Below are 18150 nucleotides of genomic sequence, written 5' to 3' on the forward strand. Positions count from 1 at the left end.
AAAAGAAAAAGAAAACGCCCACGTTTTACGGCTGGCTGAAACACCTTCGCTGTTCAAAAGTGTCCCCTGCATCGGACAGTCAGGCAACGTGAGAAGCGCGGGGATGCGCCGGCCCCCGTGATTGGCTCCGCGGGGCGCGCGACGTAACGATCGCCGTCCGGCGTGGCCCGCCCCCGGCCCCATAAAAGAGACGGGACCCCCCGGAGCCCGACGCTGACCACCACCACCTGTTGCGCGCGATGGCTGTGCCGACGTTCGCCTCTGCTGGCCGGGCCCGGTTCGCCATCAAGAGCTACAGCGTAGAGGTATGCCTCCCAACATATCATGCTCAGTTCGTTTGCATTCTGTAAAATTCAACGAAAAAAAAAAAAAAAGCATGACTCACTGTAGACTAAACAGAGATTTAATGATTTTGTAATTGCGAAGACTGAATAGAAACTGCATAAAGGATCATCCTGCCACCTTGAATTGCTTTCAGCGGAGTCACAGGGTCTGCAGCGCCTTCGAACAAAATTATGTAACTTTGATACATATAAATGCGTATATAGATTCAAAATAACTTTATATTGGCAGATGAAATGTCGTTTTATAACCGCGATGTTGAACATAGAAAGACATTCTTAGGTTCTGAAGCCGCATTCGCTGACATTTTGTGGTGGTCAAAACTATGTTTAAGCTACTTCACTGAGCTATTTAGGTATTTGTACATTGCTCTTTCGCTCCACTGGAGAAAAATGCAAAAGAATTTTAGTTTGACGGCCGAAATGTAGCTTATTGCTTCTTGTAATATAGACATTTCTTGCATGCAAAATCAATTAGCCTGTCCGCACAAGTAGCACTCAATCGATTATTGTTTGCGGTACATGGGCTACATGGATACCGACTGCATCATTGTCCCTGGCGGCGGCAACACGTGCTGCTGTGTTCTGCCATAATCGGTCAGAAACATTTTTGTGTTGTGCACGTGTCCTTAACGAAGGAAAAAAAATGGTGCAGGTAATGTACATTCCTATCATACTGCTGCCGACGCCTTTACGGCAGCAACTGAGTTGAACATATTCGGAACTTATAGTAATAGTTACGTGCATTGATCGACATGAGCGTCAGAAAGTGTTGGTACAATCTGGAATACTGTAAACTGTAATGCGTATACCGACATGTAAGGAGGTGGTGTTGCGGAGACTCCGTGTGGGGGCGGCACTTACCCCATCGGTGACCTGTGCCTGGCCACAACACCTCCGTGGACCATTTGCGGATACATGCCCATGTTGCCCAGCTCGAGCGTCCGCGGCTACAATCAAACACATGTTGTGAACATGCCCTGGTCTAAACCAGATACGACGGCGCTACCTGCAAACAGTGGGCTTTCATCCCACGCGACCACCGGACTGATTCTTGGCTCTATGGAAACAACCATCGAGCATTATTGATGTTCATCGCCGAAACCGGCCTACATTTCTATATTTAATAGTTTATGCTGTTGGGCGAACTTTCCAAAAAAAAAAAAAACTGAACGCGAAAAAAAAATTTTTTTTTTGCAGCCTCCAGTGTGTATTAGCGCACAAAATGGTAGGCAGGATACCGAGAGGCTCCCGATATCACAGCTTCTAGTCCATGCAAAAGTAATCGTTTGTTTCAACAACCTCAATATTTAATAATTAACTAGAGGATATAATAGCTTGAACTCGCAGGCCGCTTTTTTGCCTCCCTTAATGTATGCACGTGAAATCCATATTGGCAGGGAAAAAGTGCCAGAACATATAGCCAGATTCGCGCAGAAGAATGGCGTGTCTGCTAAAAAAAGAAACAAAAACAAATTACTGTTAGACGTAATGTTCTTAAACGACGAAGCACGTATGTAACATGCACTCTTGTTCACAATTATTAACTAAAGTCATTTCAAAATAGATTCTGCGCGTGGTCAATTACGAATGCAGCCGTATCGTTTTTATGCAATGATATTGTTACGTGAAGCTGATGCTCAAGGCTGTTTACAATTTATTTGCACGGAAGCCAACAGAGGCCAAGATGGCGACGCTATAGCAAGCGGGAGCACGTCGTCTTCCTCCTCTTCAATGCAGCCACACTGTGGCGGCTGTTCCGTATACAGACTTGTTACGCCTGGGGAGATAATCTGCACGGTTATTTGTAGATATTTTACTAGGCTTTCCTTATGTGCTCTCTTTGAACAATTTATTACTCCAATAACCCAGTATTTCATTTAATGAAGGTGGCCTGCGAAAGAAAGTAACGGAATATTGTATTCAAGAATTCGTGTAACATTCAGTGACACTCAGAACTGTAAACGCGTGTAGACAAGAAGGCGGCACAGCTTAAATCTGCCTCTGAAGTTCCTTCTGCCAGGGCGGAGGAATCTAAACGTTGAATGGCGTAAGCTGCCGGCACACTAGTGAACGAAAGGTGGCCTATTGGATCAGCCAAGCGGTAAAATGTGGTTTCGTATTCCCTTCAGTCTCGAGTTATGAACGACCGTCGATAAATGTACGAGATTTACATAATTTCGGGCCAAGGTGCTGCACACTCCATTGAAATCAAGTCAAGGTGGTAGAATGACTCTGTGCATGCATGTTATGATGGCTCATTATAGTTAGAGTAATCGAAAATCTGTTTATTGAACAGTCAGTCATGCTACGTTTCTTCATAAAATAAATTTAGTAAACCGCTTGAACTACATGCGAAATTTAATTATTGGCTGCAAACATTACTAGAAAGGAAATAAAAAATGATTTCGCAATTGCTACCGAACCACCCCACGTCGAACGGCCCGTCAAACACGGTAGTGTCCTTATTTTCCTTAAAGACCCCTTTCAGGGGGTATTACATAAGGGGTGGGGTTATATATTTGACAGATGAAAATCAGTACAGGTCATGCCTTTGGATATGAGTGGTCACGGCATCAAGAAATGCAGATGGGCATGTAATGGCGGCGACTTCGCCGGGAAGGGCATTCCAGTCGACAATTGCTCGTGGGAAGAAGGATCCTGAAAAAGTTGTAATGCGGGTAAGAGGCCGAGTAATCTGAAATGGACGCGCAGTGCGGTGGGATATGTGGGTGCGATGCACAATATAAGGTGCCCGATTTAATTAGCTGTGAAATATATTGCGCCGCAAACAGGTGATGAGGCGACGAAATTCTAAACTGTTGAGCATGAGTGTCGTCACCAATGATACGTTCCACTCAGAAATAAAATGAAAGTACTTTAGCTAAGTAGAACGTTCAAGTTAGCATAAAGCTTAATGTTCTATTCCTTGCTACCACTGCACAGAAATTCCAAACATAAGTCGCGTACACAAATGTGTATGTCGTGACAGAAGGGGGTATAACAAGATTTCGACTGGGATGCTTGCGAAAAATACGAATGCTATGAAGTTGCAGCTGTAAAAAATGGTGCCGTTTTTTCTCGTAATACAGTCTTCAAAAGGTGGACTGGAGGTGCGAGTTATTTGGTTACATTGAGCAAGCTTTGGCTTCAAGAGTTCATAAACGGGCTCGTCGAACGGAGAATTATTAAAATCGTGTTTGAAATGTAGTTATAGTAGTGCAAAATAATCGTGCATGTAGTGAAAGTGAAACAAACTCGGGAAAAAAAAATACGCAGTACTAGTAGGATGAGTTATCATTTGGTTTCAGTTATCGACACGACTGCATGCTGTTGTCTGTTGCGAGTGTTGTGATGTGGTGTGAAACAGCAGATATTGCGCTGGTGGTGTTTTTACCTATAATTCGCTATATTTTTTTTCAGCTTCTATGGGCTTGCTATTTGTTGTATTTAGTACGTACGCATGCTAAGAGATTTAATTGGTGGGCAATAAAATGTTTGAATGCTCGCTTGACCATGCGATGAAATCTTGACAGTAAAAACCTTTTGCAAAACAAACGCTGAGAACTTTATCGCTACGAGACTGATAGCAACGACAATAAAAATAATAAACAGTCGCCGCTTCTGCGATATCGTACACCTCACTTCTCAACATGAAAATAATTTAGGGAATCACAGCGATATCACCTCACAGGTATTCGGATGATGTGTAGTTAGTGCGACATTAACATAACAAATAAAATCAATACCTTGTCAATACTACTCGAAATATATCTGAACTTAAACTGCAAGCATTGCATAATCAAGGAGGTCGTCCAATAAGCTACCGCTCGGTATCTTTTTAAGTAGCTGGGCTGCTCATTCGTCGAAACGCTTCAAACATAAAATAATACTGTTAATTTCGGTCGAATTATCTGCTCGGAAGTCTTGCATAATTTAACTGCTATGGCTTGTGAAGCAACAAAATTGTTTTCATAGTACAGTATTTCTTTCTCGCAGTTATTGTTCTGACAGTCACTGGTGAGGTAGGTGACGCAGTGAGAAATTCACATAAGCTTCTTCAGGCTAAATGTGTTAAATTTACATCTCTCTATGGCGGGCTCGTTCACTGCCGATTCGCTGAGGTCATGCGACCAAGTTGGGTGCAAATGCCCGAGAAGCTACCGCTTTGGGTCGGTCGCTAGCTGCTCGGTTCAGTAGGTGTGCTGCCGCAATCTCAAACCTACTGAATAAATCAGGAGCGCAGGAGTAGGTCGTCGTAATACACTGTCGGTTTATTTGACGCAGCGATGGTTGTGCGAGAAGGCGTGAACGGCGCCCATCACGTGTTTTTCGGCTGTGGTGACGGCAGTTCGCGCTCGCCGGTGCGAACATCGTTCGCCGTGAGTCGCTCCTTGGTCGCCAGAAGCGTTCTGTCGCGCGACTTCTGTCAATCGCCCCGATGTGAACGCGCCCTAAGAGGGCTGACGGAAAACGTGTAAGCAGTCAAGAGTCGTTTTTCGTAAAAGATGGTCACGCACAACAGTGAGAATAGGCCTGTGGATACTAAAGATTATATCATTTTATACTGATTACTTTCAAAACTCAATTTGCTATAATTTGGAAAAATGTTTCTACTACTGTGTAGAAAGGAACGCAGGATAGATACCTGAATTGAATGGCGCGTGCCCAGGAAGCCTAGAGCGTAATTGTTGTTGTTGTTGCCTCCAATATATGACACAATCACCGCAGCAATTACAAGCACTATACAAGTCGTCGTCGTCCTATATTATGCCTGATGCAGGAGACAAAGGACTCTCCCAGCGACCTCCAAGCACTGGCTTATGAACTAGCCAGCTGGTATGCCTAGGCCTGCATATTTACCGAAATCAGACCACCTCATATATTATGTCGTCCTTGATTGCGTTGTCCTTTACGTGGCGCACATTCTATTACACTCTCACAAAAGAGCTTGACTGATGTAGTAGCTGAGACCAAGTGTAAAAAATAGAGTTGGGCAGGTCATATGAAGCGCGTGTAGAACAGATAACCGCAAGCTGCAATTCAGTTCAATTCTATTCAACATTCTATTCAACACTGACGCATGATGTTAGAGGCAAAGGCAAAAACTAAAATGAAAGAAACGTTTTCATCAGCTTGGTCACATTCGCTCCCATAATTTTATCGGCTCTTTCGTTAATTACGCTTCCCCTGTGTCTAACAATGCGTGCACTTTTCATTCTAAAGCGTGCTGAATCCAAGAGCCCAAGCACAACACGAAGAATGGTGACAGAAACACAGGCAGGGGAAGAAAGACGCGAGGAGTAAAGCGGAGAGGAGGGTATGGCGAAAGCGTGAGAAGAAAAGCGTAGTGCGATGGCGCCAGAATAGCGTGCGTCGTCTGGTAGATTTGTTGGCGGCGGCTGCTGCTGCTGTGATTCGCGCCGACGTGTCACATGCTGGCTATCCAGATTAGCGAGGCAGTCGCGCGGCACTCCGCTCCGTTTGCAACGTGCCGCACGAGACAGATTGTCCGCGCCAGCCAATATATCGCGAAATGAAAACACGTATAGGGAGTATCGTAATCTTCGGTGAACTTTTTTTGGTCTGTTTTTCGTGTTCCCACTGAAATTTTTAGCAACGAATCGAAGGTTGTGCTGAACTGCCAACAATTCAAGATGTTGTAGGCAGCATTTGGTTCTTCGTACTTATTAATTCACAAACATAATAGTTTAAAACTTGGCCACATATTATTTGAACACTATTTTCGAGCACCAAAGACAGATTATACGCATTAGGCGGTAGGTTCCAAATTTACAGCACAGATGCCTAACGTCAGCGTGGTTTTGATGCATGGAAATTTGTAAAATATCAGAGAGAGAACCACTTATCTGCGGCACAAGCCATGTGATTGGCATTGCTGACAGTAAAATTTCCGAGAATAGCCTTTTTTCCTTTCTTTTTGTTATCGATGTGGGATGTTTTCTGCAAAATATTACGATGCCTATAGGAATCATTGGACCAGAGCGTGTTACGAAGTCACATGAACCAACTAGCACTATTTATTACGTTCCGTGCCTAATGCATGCAAACTGTTTGTATTTGCATGCATGTATTTTTTCCACGCGGCTATTGTTCCGACATAGTCGCTGGTGAGGTAGGTGATTCAGTGAGAAATTCGCATACGCTTGTTCAAGGTAAGCGATCGTAGTCGGTCGTTCTTCACGCCGGCAAAGCGACTCTCCTTGCTTTCTTCGTTATTAAATGTTAAGTAGGGGCAGTTCGGATAAAGGAACAGCGACTTGTTCGCACGCCACCGAGTGAATGATTGATCCGCGTTGCATCCCCCCGGCTCCACGTCCCAGCTCAGAGGCCAGTAGTGCCAGTACATTACAGAGAGGAGATATTCAAGCTTGGAAAGAAACGGCGGATACAAGAAAGATGAGAGGTTGTGTCACACGGAGTCTCCCATCGATCGGTCGACTCGCATGTCGTTGTGTGACCCCCGGTATCAGCTACTTCATGTGGTGTTCGTAACAGGTGACGAATTTCTTTCACTTCCAGTTTTATAAAACTAAAGTAAACCTTAGGACAAAGAGCCCACGCTACTGTGTAACACCGAGTTTGTGCCAGCAACCAGTCTTTGCGCCTGCTTCATTGACAACGGAAATAGCACATTTATTTTGCTGGAGGACAAAAGTTGATTAGGTGGCGTATTGTCTGTTTACTCCATTAGTCACGTATTTAGCATCCTTCACTACAGGAAAAAATGTATTTAGCCCAAGATTAAAAAAGAAAGTTACACTTTTTAGGTTTTGCAATTGTCATCAATCATGTGCGCATTTCCTTTCTCGGTTCGTGCCGGGAGCTTTCAGGACTATCAGAAGCGCCATGCGTATTTCGGCGCGCCATATAATTCCTGAAAGGAAAGTAGCAGGCGCCAGAACTGTAAATGCACATGAGATCTTCAGCGATTAACATTACTGACGAGTTCAATGCTACAAAAGAATAGCGGAAAAAAAAAAGAAACGGCGGATCTTACGCACGTGTGTGAAAGCGGTGATAAGCCAAGCTGATGATGCGCCACCAAAGCATGGTTCCTACTCACTATGGAGGATGAGCCAAGGATCTTTGTTTTACGCTTACTGAAATTTTTCACTCCACTTCTAAGTAGCTCAACGCGCCTCGCTCAATGCATGCTCTGGTCCCGTTTTGTTCCCTTCGCTTCTATCTGCTCCCTCGGCTGCTTCTGTCGCCGACTTCACTTCTTGTTTAATGGGGCACCCACCCAGGGGTACATACCCATTCTGAGGGATTGGCCAGGAATGTTTCTACTACTGTATAAAAACTGGGCATGCCACTGGAACATGCCCAGTTGCACATATGCAGTATCTCAAGTTGCCTATTCAGACACGTAACCAGCGACACAAGTTGCCCGTTCGGACATATACACAGCGGCACATACCGAGGGGCCCAAGTTGCTGTACACTCGGCAAGAGAGTAGCCTGCACCCCCAAAGAGGGGTCCGGGAAGGAGCAAATAAAAGCTCGCTTAAAAATAAATGTAAAAACTTGGGCTCCAATCCACGCTGATGAACGTGGCTCGTCAACGAAGCTGTGGTATCATACGATCCGATAGACCACTTTGACGTAGCCTTGAGCTGGGTCCAGCCGAGCCTGAGCACAACGCCGTTGTGCATAGTGACGTTGCTGTTCCTTTCGTCACTCATCGTATTCGCGCTGCTCTTCAGGCGTCCTAACTGTGCGTGGCTTGTCGACGGAGACGAAGAAATACCGGGATCCTAGTCATAGCGCAGCTTCGCTGTAAAGTATATGGTTATCGGTATTTTGGAAGCCCGAATTTCTCTAGTCAATTTTTTTCTTGCGTCTTTTCCTGGCTTCGCGCTTTCTTTGTTCGGGCTGTTAAAACTTTATGAACCGTCTTCATCGCTTTCCTTCAGCGCGGAGCCATATTGGCAATCCCGCCCGCCACCATTCAGGTGCTGGCTTCGACGGGAAGGATTAGGAAAGCAGGCTACGGTCGCGCCACCGTTCCGCAGTCGCCTGTTGCGCGGGTCGCTCCCGAGCGCTGCTGGCGATGATGGAGCGGCAGCAGAAAATGGCACTTTCCTGCCCTATTCGTCGCGGCGATGACGTCCGGCCCTAAAAGCTACGTGCACATAGACACAAACACACGCGCTAGTATAAGGTTGGCGTTGCAGTTCGGGGGCAGGAAGCGAAAGAAGGTTTAGACGAGAAAGAAAGAAAAGAAAGAGCGGGGACCAGGATCGGAGGGTGTGCAACCGAGCGTAACCGGAAGGAGCGGGCTCGCTTCCGAGTAAGATGGACGGCACCGGAGGTCAGTTGCTGTCGCAAGCAGCGGCCATTTCCACCCTCTTGACTCCGCCGCCGACGCACTCGGTCGATCTTCTCCGAGAGCAGGCCGGCCGTTGGCGCTGGCCAGTTTGGGTAACGGCACAGTCGACACGTGCCAGCGAGTGGCCGCGACTGCATCTTTAGGCGCGACCCATCGACGAACACGGAGTGTTGGAAACTCCTTCATGTGGAAGTATTTGCTTGCCCCATATTTAACTATGGAGACGTTTCAGTACTCCCCGATCGAGAGTAAGTTTGCTCTGATTGTTCAATTAAAACTGACTTACTTATCCACTGTGTTTGCTTAGTGGCTGTGGTGTTGGGCTGCTAAGCACGAGGTCGTGGGATCGAATCCCGGCCAAAGCGGCCGCATTTCGATGGAGGTGAAATGCGGAAACACCCATGTATTTAGATTTAGGTGCACGTTTAAGAACTCCAGGTGGTCCAAATTATTCCGGAGTCCCCCACTACGGCGTGCCTTATAATCAGATCGTGGTTTTGGCACGTAAAACTCTATAATTTAATAAAGTGGACCTACTTCATTGGAAGGAAGAGAGAGATAGAGGAAGATATAGAAGGGAAAGAGAGAGGGAGAGAGAGAGAGAGATAGATGTGCAGGTGGAGGTGTTACTGGTACAACAACCCTCGAAAATTGTCAAATGTAAAGCGACCAGACATTTTCGCATGAAGGAGTGGTTATTGAAGGCACTTGTATATTCAAATATAGAAGCCCAAAAAGATGGGAGGCTGACTACATTGCGTGTCGAACCAACCTACCGTGCCTTGGAGCAGAGACAACCCTTAAATGTTGCATTTTATGTTCCGTCCGCTTACACCCGCACTAACCGCTTTTTTTTTTTTTTTTTTGGTGTTAGGTAGGTTAGACACACTGCCGAAAAGCATTGCGTCTATTGGAGCATCACGCTTTTGCTTGAAAGTTAAAGTGCAACGGAATATTTAGTACTTGCGTAAAGAGTGCTTCAAAATGTACCCGTGTTGCACTGTCCAGTTTCACAAACGTTTTCTTTATGTATTATTACGTGATTAATCGCTGACCCTCTACCCCATGTATTGTGAGAACCAACCCTTAAAATAAATAAATAAATAAATAAATAAATAAATAAATAAATAAATAAATAAATAAATAAATAAATAAATAAATAAATAAATAAATAAAAAAAACAATGTTGCTGACAAAGATAGGTACTTAGGTGGAGATAGGTACTTAGGTCGTTAGCGGGAACACAGGTGTGGCGCCATATTCTGCGCCAAGCGGCACCTGATATCATGGCAGTGCGGGGACCTAAAGTCGCCTCACGTACCAGCTGAAGCAACGTCATTTCAGAGGGCATCTATGCGTTTAGAAAGCGAATGCAATCCCTATCAACACAGCCAGATGATGGGAATAGGTTGAAATTTAGCTAAATTTATTTACTTTCTCGAGGGTGAAAACTTTTATATAAACCTCACGGAATAGAAATTTAGCAAATTTAGCTTAAATGCAGCTGCGAAAATCGTTGTTGCTACTGTGCCATTTTAGACTCTTCAACTTCGAGCGCGTTCAAGCTCCTGTAAAGCGTGCTCTGCCTCATCTAATGTACATGTGCGGAGAAGAAAACTTTAGAGACACGGTGTAGCAAACAGTTTTCCGGTATAATTCCGATACTCGAGCGAAGAAGCGCAATAGCAACTTCATCTCGTGCGCTGACCTTTAGATATTGTTTTACCGCATAGATTAAACACATACATTTCATAATTATAACAGCGGCAAAAGCAAATACGAAAGAAATTGGTATATTACAGGAACAAACTAGCAGACGTTCTTTTTCATGACCACACTTGGTCTTCACTTCGGTGAAGATTGACTACACTGTATTCTAAAAGGCCCAAAGAATGAACGTAGAGTTTCAATAGATACATAAACGGCGCGGGAAAAAGACGAGGACGGAGTGGAGGCACATATGAAACACACAACACACACACACACACGTGTGCCACAACCAACAATACGAATTTTTTCATCAAACTTCGAGAATTTCAACGACACTTATTGCACCACAAAGGGCCAAATACGAGAATATACTTTGAAATCCGCGACATCGCACTGGCGTACTGGCGCTGGAGCTTCGTCGCGAAATTCAATGAATTGAAGTATTGGCCTTCGTTTTCTGTTCCGGTAATAAACGCTAATGTTTTCTACGAGTACCAGTATAAGCTGATTTAGTGTTTCTCTTGAGTGACCTTCTAACTCAAGAAACGACAAGTCGAAAATATTGCGACCGTGCTCCTTTAGGTCACATTTCTAATATAAAATTCGCGTTTGCGCTTATATCCACGTGCAATCTCCTTTTTTTTTAATCATCCCCGACGGTGATTCGCGTGTTAGAGGCTTATCCTAACGCCAACGGTGGGTGCCTTCGGCTTTTTCCTATCCGCGCTGAGGCTCATTTTTGTTGCAAGTAGGCTGCGACGAGCGCAGTGTGCTCACCCATGGCGGCAGAAAGGCGTGAAATCTGGCCCAGGAGGACGATGACGGAATGGAAAAGCGCGCTTTTTCTCACAAGCGCGGGCGTCACAATTGAGCCCCCCTTCCGAGACTGGGAACAAAGGCGCCCCGCCCACCCGCAGAGACGGGTCCCCTTTGTGCTCGCTTCCGGAGACTCGAATTAGGCGCTGCTCCGGTGAACCCACTGCCTTGGCCTCGTCCGAAAAGAGCAGCAGTAGAACACCGGCTTTGCCTCTGCCCAAGGTCGCTACTTGTTGGCGCACTGGCTTCAGGGTCTTGCTACTTTCATCGACATTTCTTGAAAAAAAATTTTTTTGTTTATTTTGTACAGTGTAGCTCCTTCACCTGCGTGCACAGGCGTTTCTCTATGCACCACGTGTTTCATACCCGCCACGGTCGCTTAGGGGCTATGACGTTCTGTTGTTGAGCACGAGGTCGCGTGTTCAATTCCCGGCCACGGTAGTCGTATTCCGATGGGGGCGAAATGCAAAATAAATATTAGTAGTAATTATGCTAGTAATAGACTTAGTAAATATACTAGTAGTTAGACTTAGGTGCACGTTACAGAACCCCTGGTGGTCAAGATTAATCCAGAGTTCTGCAATACGGCGACTGCCACAACCCCAGCGTTGATTTGGGACGTTAAACCCCACGTATCAATCAATCAATCAATCAATCAATCAATCAATCAATCAATCAATCAATCAATCAATCAATCAATCAATCGCGTGTTTTAGAGACGACGAAGAAAGTTTTGAAAGATGTCGAGCAATATGAAAGGTGACTCTTTCGGCAGTACCGTTATTTGCTCATTCTCGGTCACGGCGGTAGCATTCATGTCAGGGCGGAAAGCAAAAGCTCTCGCGTACGGCCTCCGTCATACTTAACCCAAACACGCCTCAAGCTCCTTCTTGCTTCTCCTGCAGAGGGTGCTGGGGGTAATGGGCTATCTTAATGCCACTTTCATGTATTCAACGTTTGCTCCTTATAGCCCGCCTGCTCTAATGTTAAGCCGCTAAATACGTGTCTTCATTGTGCGGGCCAAGTCTGACGGCGATTGTGTACTTAGATTTAGATGACGTCAGGGTGGCATTTTGAGATCAAGTTTAGTACTAAATTAGGATATCTTGTTTTGTAACCTTCATGCTTGCGAAGTCTCATCCTCTTACACGCGGGAAGAGTGTTACACTTTTTTACAACTTCGAATCCTTTAAGAAACTGGAAGACATTAGTATAGATTATAGAGGAGACACGCGTAGCTGATATAGTGAACACTAAGGACAGGAACTATAGACAAGCCATGTAATGCGAAGAGCAGATGACCGGTGGTCTACTATAGTAACAGAATGGGTTCCGAGGGAAATTTTAAGCACACTAGAGGACGGCAGATAATGGGGTGGTGTACTGAGATTAGGAAATCCGTCGTCATAGCATGCAATCAGCTGACGCAACACAGGGGTGATTGGAGATCACTGAAAGGGGCCTTTGTCCTGCGGGGGGCACCAAATAGGCTGGTGATTCTTGTACCAAACCAGTATATTTTGATTTATTTGACCATAAATAAAGATAGCTCAATATACGAACCTTCCAGTTTTCTGTTCCATAAACTTATATGTCAGAAATTGTCTTAGGTCTATATTTTGTTAATTTTACTTGCAAGCTCTATGTGGTGTTCCATGGAGTTACACAAATGAACAAATATAGAGCGGTAGAAAATGTGTTCGTGTTAAATGTCAACTTGCAAGTAGGAAATTCAAGGTAAGTGCAGTAAGATCGAGTTGGGATCAAGCGTACACGCGCATGGAACGCAGAAAACATATTGGAAATTCCACCGCTCTGCACATCAGCCACGCTTTTACATGTATTAGAGGGCGTCACCACTATCGGAATCATTCGAAGGCGTTTACATGGATGACTATTGGTGTCGATCATGAGGGTTACGATTTATATACTATTCACTTTATATACTATTCATACCAAAGTTCTCTCGTGCATGGAAAGGTACCTAAGTTTAAACTTGAAGGCGGCGAAACGTTCTGCATAACAAAATAAAAGAGGCTAACACATATAGTGCTTTGCACATTAACAACTACGCAGTGAAATTATTATTATTAAAAGCTGCAAGGCTAAATGCTCAACTGCGGTGCCGATTAGCTCTGTTAAAGCTTGTAAGGCCAGTTGATTCATTGTAGGCAGCGCCGCAAACTTGTCCGTTAGACCACCCTGCTCCAGTTGAGTGTTTCAGTTGAGATGAATGCGTCACGTCTCAAAACACGCGATAGCCTTCTTGCAGCGTCCGACAGACAAACGAAATTCTGTCCGCAAGACGTGAGTGAGGCATGTTTGGTGTTGGCATCGTGAAGTCAGCGTGCGTTCTTGTGTTGTGTATGTACGTGTGTGCATATAGACGGTCGGATGGTGGTAAGCATGGAGCTTCCTGTAGAAATTACTAGAGGGCGCTCTGGTGCTAGAGGTTCTAGACCCTGTACCATGGACCTGCAAATAAGGCGGTTCACTCAGCATGCGAATTATGGGTAGGGCTACATGGATTTGACTAAACCTCACCCTTCCGTCTTCAAACGGCTTTGTGCGACTTTGCAAATGAATCATTTTTAACAAGGTACTGCGTTATAAATGTAACCATTTGCAATGATTACGCATGTACGCAGGAACGTGATGCCTTCGTGTGTTTAGAATGACCTCTTGAAAATTTCAGAAAGATACAGCTTAATAAATAACGACCCAAGAATGTCTGAAGGCGCAAGCACGAAGATTAGACAAATCCGTGCTAAGCATCGTTCACATGGGCTTCGTTCCCACATTTGTTGCAGACGGCGAACCAAACTCCGATGCTGTCTGTTCAAATGCATGTAAGACGCAGAAATGCTTTTTCGAGATAAACAATGGACATATTTTAATGAAATTTGCTGCACTTGAGAAAGAAAGTTAAATTCTAGGGACTGTTTGAATCGGAATATTGATTTATGGCCTGAATTATATTGCAAAAATTGCCGAAAATTGGTTAGTATGGAAAAAATAGAAGCACGAAGTTTACAAACTCGTAACTCTGCACCAAGGAAGGTATCGCCGTCCTGTACATTGCATCCGTCACAACATCCAAAGCGGACAAATATTAAAAAATAATTTATATCTTACATGAATTTTATAAAATGTTTACCAAGGTTTTGCAAATGTCCTACTCACGTAGTAGCGGTGGATTTGAGAGCCATGTGTAATACAAGAAATTTGCCCGTTCTAGATTTACTATTAGATGCAATTTACAGAATTTCAATATCGTATTGCATTGCTGAATTACAGAGTTGAAGTAAGCTTCATAGTTTCGTTTTCTGAAGATGAGCGATTTTCAACAATTTTATAAAAAAATGTACGGCCTGGATAAAAAATACGCTTCTAGCAGTCACTAGATTTTAACTTTTCTTTTTTTCAAGTGCAACAAACCTCATCAAATTTGGTACAGTGGTTGCCGAGAAACACGATTTATCATTTCCCATGCATTTAAATAGGAGTCCCTGAGCTAAAGCTCCCTCTTGTCTCGTTCCAATTCTGTCAGGATTCCATTCTGGACATCGTCAAATTGTGTTGTGGTAGCAGTTTCAGCCAATCAGGGAGGCTGTATCGGCCCTCTGGACCAATCAGAGCTGACAAGATGGCGAATTCGACAATATGGCGGACTTTGGCGCTGTCCAGAATCGCACCCCCGTGAAAAAAAGGCAGCTTAGCGAAGACATGATCGAAGTGAAAACGATGCAGGCTACTTTTCTCTTCAAAGCTGGCGGATGAGCAGAATGCATGGAGACTCGACGGAATGATCGTCCGCGCACAGGAAAACGGAGTCAGGCTTTCTCATGCGCTTAATGGAAGAGATGTAACAAGATGCTTAATGTAAGCTACTGTGTTTTTTCATAGCTTCGCACACGCAAAGCGGCGAAATCCAGGGATAATGCGCGCTTTTCGTAGTTTTTTTTAAATTTTCAACGAGAGGTGGCGTCCGGTAGCAAAGACGTCTTCCAAATGCGTACCATTACTTGGATTCGAAGGTGTTTTCTGAGCAGTCAGTAGACTGTCTTCAATGCCAGCCATAATTGGAACACACCCATGTTAGCCGCATGATCGCCGCACCAGAGTTCCGTCTAGTAACTTCTGTAGATGACTCCTCGGTGGTGACGCCGCTGTGTGTGCGTTGAGTCCTTGTGGTGGTGTCGCAGCATGGATACCCGTCGAGGCGTCGTTCGCTGCTGGACGATGCCAAGTTCGAGACGCAGAAGCGCCGAGAGGCTCAGAAGTTACGGTCCCAGGATGAAGAGGCCCTGCTGGAGGACGTGAGTACACACTCGGCGAGGATCCTCCTCGCTCGTTGCCCTCCTGATCCCGAACGCGCTGTTCACCAGGACAGGAAAATGGTGCGCCGGAATAAGGTGGAGCAGACGGAGAAAACTACGCAAACCAAGGTCCCGCTGATAGCTTAGTTGGGCCGTATCGTTCACTGTTAAAAGGAACATTTAATTAGTATTCAAACAAACGTAACTTGAACATGTCATCAACCTCATAGAAAAAAATAAAACTACTTGATGTGATGCGATGAGTAGACCTTGTGGTGAAGTCCAGACGTTGCTGCCACTTTCCTTAGAAAGAGATCACTCGCGGACGAGTGACTACAGTTTCCACAAGCTTTATTGGTAAAATGTTATTTCCGCGATGCCTTCGCGTCAAAACTGAACTGTAATTATTCCTGAAATACCAGGTTTAGCGTTCGCCTTAACACTGGAGCGTACTGTACTATCTGCATAGAAAATAACTTTTCAGAATGCTTGTAACGCCGGAAGTTTGACGTCAAATTGCCCTGTAGCCGGTTCCTAAGCATCGAACACTTCCAAATGTGTGTTTTGAAATCTGAATTGGGTGATGCTTACAGATGAAATCGAATATGGAAACGCAACAACGCATTCGAATTGTTTTTTATTTGTTCGGTGTCGAACTTAAGCCGCTACCATGTAATTGGCGTTTATTGTATTTCTTTCGCAAAGCGCTAAGAGAGACACACGAGACCAAATTATTCATCCTCTGCTCATCACGGGAAGTGCACAACAGCCAATATCCCGAAACCCTATGCCGTTTTGTTGATGGTTTACAACCGTTTCGATGGTTTTCGAGGCGGGGACGAAATAACCACAACAATTACAATGATCACTACGACGGGCTATAATATTTCTTCTGATTATATAGTCTACACTAATATACCTTGTTTAGGCGTTTGGTGGCCTAATAATTGGATTTATCCTGCGCAACTTACATTTCATGGATCCAAATTTCATTTCCATGCCTGCCAAATATCGTGGTACGTTCTGTACGGGCATTCTTATCGAAGGCGGATAGTTTGTGCATGCAGAGCTAATGGCGATTTGCTAGAGTGCTGTTACGTCGCTGTGCGAATGTATGGCTGTGGTATCGTGCCACCGTGCGGTGACGTTCCTGGCAGAATCGTAAATAATAATTTCGTTGCTGCATTGTTTTGTGCCCGCGCTTTTGTGACAAGTGCCGCGCTGTGATGTACTGCTTTGCCGTTTGTTGTTGTGGACAAAAAGTTGCCACAGAGAGATTCCGGTGGTCACGAAGACCATAAACTTTCGGCTTGTCCGCAAACGTATTACCCTTTGCGGAATGCTTATCTACGAGAGACGTGGATGGCAATAGCGACGTTGGTGGCGCCATCTTGTGCTCCAGAGTTTAACAGGAAGACTCAGAGCTGTTATTGCAATCACAAGCCATATTCTACGAGCTGCTGGTTTAATCTCTTATAGCCAGAATTTTCCTTCCCGAAGAAAAATATTCGAATTGCACTTAGACAGCCTTCAATGCAAGATAAGAACGACCAGAATTAGTCTCACACCACTTGCTACCCCGGGTGAGATATCTTGACTTGCTGAAACAGACATCTAGCGCAACACAATGCCTTTATAGTATTCGCATGTTTTCTCACTGAACAAACATGCACATGGCAGGTAAATCGTCTGGCATCTTGTGGCAGTCTACAACATAGTCGTTATTGCAGAGATAGCGACTTCACTTTATACACCTGAATGGATGCAGCGGAACGAATTTCGTGGAGTGTTCACCATCGTTGGAAGCACCATGCGGAAAGTTATTTTCTCAGTAAAAGATAGGCTACACCCTGACGTGTGTTTACTAGATAACCCCACATAACATCAAAAGCAGAATTTCCATCTCTTAAACTCCCCGTTTGAATTTATTAGCCGAGATTCGGTACTTCGCGAAATCGAGGCAACAGGCTAGAAGCGATAAAGTGTTGGCAGTAATATAATCATTAACATTTACTTAAACACTCTTTTTTGTGACAAGAACATCCATGTAACAAAAAAAAAAAACATGTCTGAGGCGTTGTAATTGGGCAGAGCATCATAAGATGTCGCTGCCAGCGTTGCTACTGCCGTCCACGTCTACGGTAGGCCATGGAGTATACTGTAAACAGTAACTCGTTTATGGACATCGTAAAGCTCTGTATTGTCCTTATTGTAACGGCGCACGGACTAATCAGGCTTCCAAAAAAGCGTAACCCCGTGCCACAGTGGCGCAGTCAATGAGCTTATGTGCTGTTAGGCTTTAAGTTTTGACGACACTCGCTTAGTGCCAGACATGAAATTTCTCTTGCATCAATCAAGCCAATGCCCACCCAAAGAGTTCCAGGAGCTCATTCGCCTCAAACAGCGCTAGTATAGAACGCATAGCCTATACATTGTAGCCATCAGTCGAAGTCAAACACAACTTTAGGGTAAAAACGGAGCTGTGTTTCATCTTTTTTTACTCTTGTATCTCAACTATTTCGCGCCCAGAAACGCAGTTTCTGTGTTCATGTAAATGCAAAGAAAAATGAAGCGATGATATTATACATTATATCGCTGAAATATTTTAC

At 44.6% G+C, this 18150-nt stretch overlaps 1 protein-coding gene across 1 annotated transcript in view; it reads left to right on the plus strand.

Annotated features, from left to right (window-relative positions):
* Window positions 1-224: 224 nt before the first annotated feature.
* Window positions 225-18150, plus strand: part of LOC119464389 (tyrosine 3-monooxygenase) — a 42900-nt gene continuing 24974 nt past the window's right edge. The window contains exons 1-2 of the mRNA XM_037725333.2: window positions 225-305; window positions 15428-15541. Coding sequence (XP_037581261.1) covers window positions 240-305; window positions 15428-15541 — 180 coding nt within the window. The 5' untranslated portion in view covers window positions 225-239. The remainder of the gene's footprint in view (window positions 306-15427; window positions 15542-18150) is intronic.

The sequence above is a fragment of the Dermacentor silvarum genome, chromosome 9 (assembly GCF_013339745.2).
Source record: "Dermacentor silvarum isolate Dsil-2018 chromosome 9, BIME_Dsil_1.4, whole genome shotgun sequence".
In the NCBI taxonomy this organism is placed as follows: Eukaryota; Metazoa; Arthropoda; class Arachnida; order Ixodida; family Ixodidae; genus Dermacentor; species Dermacentor silvarum.